The 6,329-nt window shown below is 37.7% G+C and overlaps 1 protein-coding gene across 6 annotated transcripts in view; it reads left to right on the top strand.

Annotated features, from left to right (window-relative positions):
- Positions 1 to 134: 134 nt before the first annotated feature.
- IMPACT (impact RWD domain protein) overlaps positions 135 to 6,329 on the top strand; it is a 29,106-nt gene continuing 22,911 nt past the window's right edge. Inside the window, exons 1-4 of one of the 6 annotated variants that reach the window (XM_011360412.2) lie at positions 135 to 269; positions 1,312 to 1,440; positions 2,430 to 2,482; positions 3,523 to 3,585. In XM_011360412.2, coding sequence (XP_011358714.1) covers positions 234 to 269; positions 1,312 to 1,440; positions 2,430 to 2,482; positions 3,523 to 3,585 — 281 coding nt within the window. In that variant the 5' untranslated portion in view covers positions 135 to 233. Of the gene's footprint in view, positions 270 to 293; positions 721 to 748; positions 772 to 1,311; positions 1,441 to 2,429; positions 2,483 to 3,522; positions 3,586 to 6,329 lie in introns of those variants that run through there. The other 5 variants (XM_011360417.2, XM_011360413.2, XM_011360415.2 and 2 more) reach the window with 5 other exon arrangements.

Raw genomic sequence — 6,329 nt, 5'->3', positions numbered from 1 at the left:
GAGGGGGAGGAGTAAGACGCGCGCCAGACCAAGGTAGGGAGCCGCAGCTGCTGGGAACTCCTCTCACCACCTGGCCCGCAACCCGGAAGCAGATGCGGGCTGTGCGGCACGGCCCGGGTTGCGGTTCCGGGTTGGACCGCGCCACAGCCTGCGCTTCGCTCGCCGTCGCAGCGCCCCGCCCCCGACCTCCGGACCTAGGCAGGTGGCGGCAGCAGGGCCGCTCTCCGGGCCACATGGCTGAGGGGGACGCTGGGAGCGACCAGAGGCAGGTGAGGCCCCGGCGTGGCGCCGACCTCCAGGCTTGGCTCGGCCTCGTCTCACCGCCCCGGGCCTCCTCTGCTGAGGGGCCTTCCGCCCAGGTCCGATCCCGGTCCCGCCTGTGCCGCTAGCCGCGCGGTTTGCTCCGCCGCGTACCATTTTCTTGGCGCTTGTTCTCGGCTGAGCACTTTCAGGCCGGCCGCTCCCGGTCGTCGGCGGGCTGGGCCTGCCTCAGAGGGTGTCATCGTGAAACCATTAGCACGTGATTGAGCAGTTCCAGGCCGGAGCCAGAAACCCGGGTTCTGTCTCCTGTCCTGTCGCCTCCGGATCGCCTTGGACAAGTCACTTAACCTCGGTTTTTGCTTTTGAAAAACGGGCGGTACTTCACAGACCCTCGAGTTCCCTGAAGGCCCACGGTTCTTAGTCCTCGTGGTATTGAGCTTTCCCCTGTGCGTGGCTCACGTGCGTGCCCTTAAAGCTTTTCCTACTGGGCTGTGAGGAGAAAATGAGCTGGTACAAAAGTTGAATGCATGCTTTGTTTCTCGTTTCACTTTTAGCTCCAATTATTTTTCTTTCTTAACCCCAAACCAAAAGAATAATTTTGAAATGTTTTGATTACCAAAAAAAAAACTCAGCCTTGTGCCCAAATCCAAAACAAAAACAACGGAAGGAGATACCCAGTAGGAATATATGGCTAGAGAGTGCGGGTGGGGATTACCTGTTAAAAATGAGAAAGTGGGGCAGAGAATATATTTTATCCATTCATTTGTGAATCTCTCTACAGGTTATGGGAGTACATACATATTTTAGCTCAGTAGTGGCCAAAAGCACAGTATATTTAGCACGGCTGGTTCCAGCCATAGCAATAGTGTATGGCAACCACCCAGAGTAGACGTGCTGCTAGGAAAGTTTGGCAGTGTTCATTCAAGGGTCCTTCATCCAGGCTAGTAATGTTAAAAGCAAATTGCCTTATAAAGGAGTAAGGAAAACTTTTTATCCTAAAGTTTTTAGGATATGCACATTCACTGACTTTTTCTCCCCATCAACTTTCAGAATGAGGAAATTGAAGCAATGGCAGCTATATATGGTGAGGAATGGTGTGTCATTGACGACTGTGCCAAAATATTTTGTATTAGAATTAGCGACGATATAGATGACCCTAAGTGGACACTTTGCTTGCAGGTATTCTTTTCCCCTTCTTTACAGCCATTTACCAGTTAAAACATTGACTGTATGATTGACTATTGTATTTCTCTAATGATTTTCTTGCATGATTTTTTTCTAAATTGTCTTTTTTATTGGCTATTATCAACGATTGATTGCCTAAACATGGGTAATTAAATCTCAGTCCACACTTAAGTCACGCTTTAATGTATAGTCTCAATCTTTCCTATTCCATTTATTTTAATTATTTAAATGTTCTTAATGTACCATTGACAGACTCGAGTTTCGCTTCCTTTCATTATCCTGTCCATTTAATAAGAGAGGGTCTAAACCTGGGAAAATAAATAACATTTAAGAGGAAGAATAGATAGTAATTTAAATGGTTCATAGAGTAGCTACTCATTTCTTTAATAATTAGGAGTCAGTTGTGGTTAGGATTAAAAAAAATAAAAAGACCAGTATGGCTGTCTGTTTTAATGCTTATTCTTTAATGACTACCTATACTTGGAACATAAGAGATGCTAAATTGCATTTTCATCAGTATTTGTTTTTATAATAATACTGTTTTGAAAAGAAATCTGTATGGTTTGCTAAGTGTTAGCTGATGATATATTTAACAGTATTTAATACGATTTTTGTCTTAGTATTTTTTCAGAAAAATCCCTGAAACATGTTATAATGCCACTGTATTTATTTAGGGTTAAGGTATAATGCCGCTGTTCAGTTTTTCTTTTTTTAAAATCTTTTTCCTCTCCACCCTTATTGCCTAACTTCATTGCTTTTATACTTTCTCTGCAAATAATGAACCCTTCTTAAAAAATTGGCATCATCAGCAACATATGTAAAGCAGAAGTATAAATAGGAGGGGATTCTCCCTCGAGATTTAACAAAACAATGGTTTTGTTTATTAGTTTTGCAAGTTAGAAATTTATCCAGTGACTAGCTTTAAAAATATTGTTATTTTGAGCCATGAATTATAAACAATTTGTTTTTAAACTGCTTCGTAGGTGATGCTACCGAATGAATACCCAGGTACAGCTCCACCTATTTATCAACTGAAGTAAGCTCTATTTCTACATTTATATTTTTATAAAAAGATCATGCTTTTCAAAGATTGTTTATACTGTGCATTTTGTTGCTATAAAACACCTTTCTTGTAAAGATGTATATAGAAATTAATCCCTTTGGGCTTGGTATAGAGCATTTAAATAAATTATATAAAAACACACTGAAGTATATCACTTAGTATGAAAGAATCATGGGGTTCATAGAGTAAAATAGCCACAGTTTCTTGACATGCCTCTGCCTAAGACTGCCTGCCTTCCAGGAATTACCCATGGTGCTTCTGGTATTTCTTCCTGCCCATTATGGTCGAGGAACCATTTTCTCAGCCACCAAAGCTTAATCTTAATGAGTCCTGATCTGTTTGCAAGTGACCTTTGATCAACCTCGTCTTCTTGACCTCCTGAGTTGTATAAATCTGTGTGAACAGAATTCCATGGAATCTCAATTGCTAAAATTTTTACCTACCAGTGGGATTTTTAGTATGAGTGTTTTAAAACCATAGCAATAAAATTTTCTGTAATTTTAATTTTTTTATTGAAAATGATGTAATTATAGAATGGTTGTAAACAAAAATGCCATTTTCAGAAAAAGTTAATATTGTTTTTACAATCATGTGGCAACTAGCTTACTTGTTAGAGTTGTTTCGAGATACCAATTAGAAAAAATTAGTATTTTCTGATTGTGTGGCAAATACTGTAAATCTGGAAATTTAGATTCTGGAACCTGTCCTGCCACTTATGTAAACCTGTGTGGTTTTATAATATCCTATTAACTCACTGTTATTTTTTAAACCATATTTTAATTGAATAATATTGGTGTTGGCTTCATCATGGTTTTCTGGGAGAACTAAACGAGTTAATGCCAGTGGAAGCATTTTTGAACTGTATAGATTTAAACAATATAAAATAACATTTTAATGAAAATAGATGATTTTTAAAAGTTAAGTAAAACTGACTTGTGGTTTAATCAGTAATTTCTGTTTAATATATAAACAGAATCCTCAAATAGTCTTTTCTATGTTTTATTTAATCTTAGTGCTCCTTGGCTTAAAGGGCAAGAACGTGCGGATTTATCAAATAGCCTTGAGGAAATATATATGTAAGTAACAGGTGATTCAAAAAATTCTACTAGTGATCCCGTTGTGGAGTTTTGTTGGTACTGTGATAGGGCCTTTTCCAAACTTTTTGTTAAGCCACCTTTCCATTAACAAAAAGTATACACTTGAAGAGTCCTTGAAAGATTGATTATATAATTTTATATAGACACTTACGTGACTTCTACTTAGATACAACATATAGTAATATATAGAACTAGTAGCTATAAAAACACTTAGCCAGCTTGTGAAAGTAAGTTCAGAGACATGGCTCTTGTTTTGATATTTTCATAGGCTGTGGTGAATGAAACTGGTAACAGAATTCTAAGCATAATTATTTATTAAACTACTGTATACTTTTAATGGTAATTTTCTTGACTTAGGCCATAAGACTTAGAGTCTGTTGATATACTGTATTTTTCACTGTTCCATTTATTCAACAAATGTTATAATACTATGTCACGCACCCAATACTAGATCCTGGATACACATAATTAGCAAAAACAGAAATGGTCCCTGTTTTTGTGGCATTTAGAATTTACTGGTAGGAGAGATATCATAAAAATGAATATAAAACTGCAGCTGTATAAGTTCTGTAAAAGAAAGATATAAATGTGTAGTACTAACTGAGTTTGAAATAAGACCCGATGTAGTTTAGGGGGTTTGACTTAGAGCTGAGTTACTTAGGTGAAGATAATTCCAGTGAAAGGCCACAGCATGGTTGGAAAATGACCTGGCGAGGTAGGTAGGAAAGTCATGCAGAGTCCTGTAGGCCCTGTAAAAGATTTTTGACCTTATCCTAACACCCATGGGAAGCAGAGAAGGGTTTTAAGTGGTGCGATGCTGTGATAAGATTTTCTTTTTGAAAACACCATTCTGTTTCTCTGTGGAGATTGATTGGAAGGGAGCAAGAATAGATGTGGGACATCAGTTATGAGGCTAATGCAGTAGTCCAGAGAAGATATGACTGATTTGGATTAATTTTAATGAGATATATTAATTTAGTAAAACATGTTTTGGAATATCAGTTTTACTGTAACCATGAATTGGTAAGGATTGTATCGTATATTCTCAGTGGTCATCCGTTTGGTACACTGAGAGTACCCTCTTTGTATTTCTGGATCTGGGCCAGGTTTCTTTTCCTCCTAAAATATTTAATTAAAAAATGGTTTGGTTCTGTTCTTTCCTTCCTAGAGGAAGTGTGGTCTTCCTTGAGTTCCCAAGTTTACACTTGACTTCAGAAGTAACCAAGAACATACCATTAGGGAATACTCCCATTTTGTAATTCCATCATCCTCAGCATATATGTATTTATTTCCTCAATTAAATGTTTTCTGATACCTTTCTCTAACCTTACTGGCCACTTCTACTTTTGTGCCCCAACAAACTTCTTTCTGTAATCCTGGATTTATGCTTATTTACCAATTTATCTCCCCACTTTAAGTAGAATAAGGTAAATATATTACAAATTTGTTCACTAGTGATGTAGTGATTGTATTTCTTCTGGTTATTTTTCAGTTCTTACTTGACTTCTATAAGTCAGTAGGGTTGAAAATCTTCCCACACTTGGCTTCCATCATGTTAATCATATTAGTAAAATTTTTCTCCTACCTATGTACAATGTCATGCACTCTGAAATGGCGTCCCATCTTTTCTCTTTCCAAAAAAGTCCTTGCCCCAATTTTACTAAGATATACTCCCATAGGACACAACTTAACTGTTCCTCCTTACTAGTTCACTTGAGCTATTTAGGAAGTATCAGAAATTACAAAGCAAGTTGTTCTAAAGATGGAATATGGTTCATACTGTCTTCTTTTTTAATAAAGTGCTTGAATCACCCAAGTCCAATGGTAGTATTTTCACACATGTGGTCTAAATAGAAATACACATTCTGTTTTTAAAAGTTGGTGTGACAACTTTTAATTATACTTTTCCACAAAACTCCAGCAGGGGGCAGCAAGTGAAAATATTATTGGTCTTTGAAAATTAAACGAGATAAATGTGTGAATGTAGTTGTCAATGTTTATAATTTCATTATGTTCTAAATATTGTAACTATCGAGATTTTCATATTTAGCATCATTTCAAATGCTAAATTTGATTTTTGCCAAGGTAGAGGACAAATTATAGTTTGTTTCTTCTTACGTGGGTAATTAAGAAGTCAGAAAACTAGTAGTTTTTCCATGAACATTTATCGCATATCTCCTATATGCTGGCACTCTGTTAGGCATTTGGTATTTAAAAATTAAGATAGACGTGTACCAATACAATATATCAACATAATTACTGAGAGGTTTGGACCAAGTGTTACAGCTTTTTTTAGAGGTTTTAGCAGCAAATGATCTCTGTGCATGTGGGTGAGGTTGTAAAGGAGGGTTTCACTTTAAAGTGACTTTTGAGAACAGTGTTTGCCAGGTAATCAAAAGGGAAAGGTTTTCTGATAGAAGGAACCGTAAAAGCGAAATCATGTAGGTGTGAAGCATCTTCAGAGTTCAGCAAGTAGTTTAAGATACCAGGTATATAATTTGAGGTAGTTGTAAGGAGAAAGGACCTATAAGCTGGAATAAGGAGTTTGGGCATTGTCTCGTAGGCTCTGGGTGTTTTAGGTGGATGTTGGGTGGCGGTGGTGATTTAATCAGATTTATGTAGCGGTGTAGAGGATAGTGTGAAGAGTTTTTAGGAAGGGACACCATAGGAAGAACAATCAGAAACTCAGGAGGGAGATGGTGGAGGCCTTTATTAAGACAATA

Source organism: Pteropus vampyrus, unplaced genomic scaffold, assembly GCF_000151845.1.
Source record: "Pteropus vampyrus isolate Shadow unplaced genomic scaffold, Pvam_2.0 Scaffold55, whole genome shotgun sequence".
Taxonomy (NCBI): domain Eukaryota; kingdom Metazoa; phylum Chordata; class Mammalia; order Chiroptera; family Pteropodidae; genus Pteropus; species Pteropus vampyrus.
This window is presented reverse-complemented; position numbering and strand designations above follow the sequence as displayed.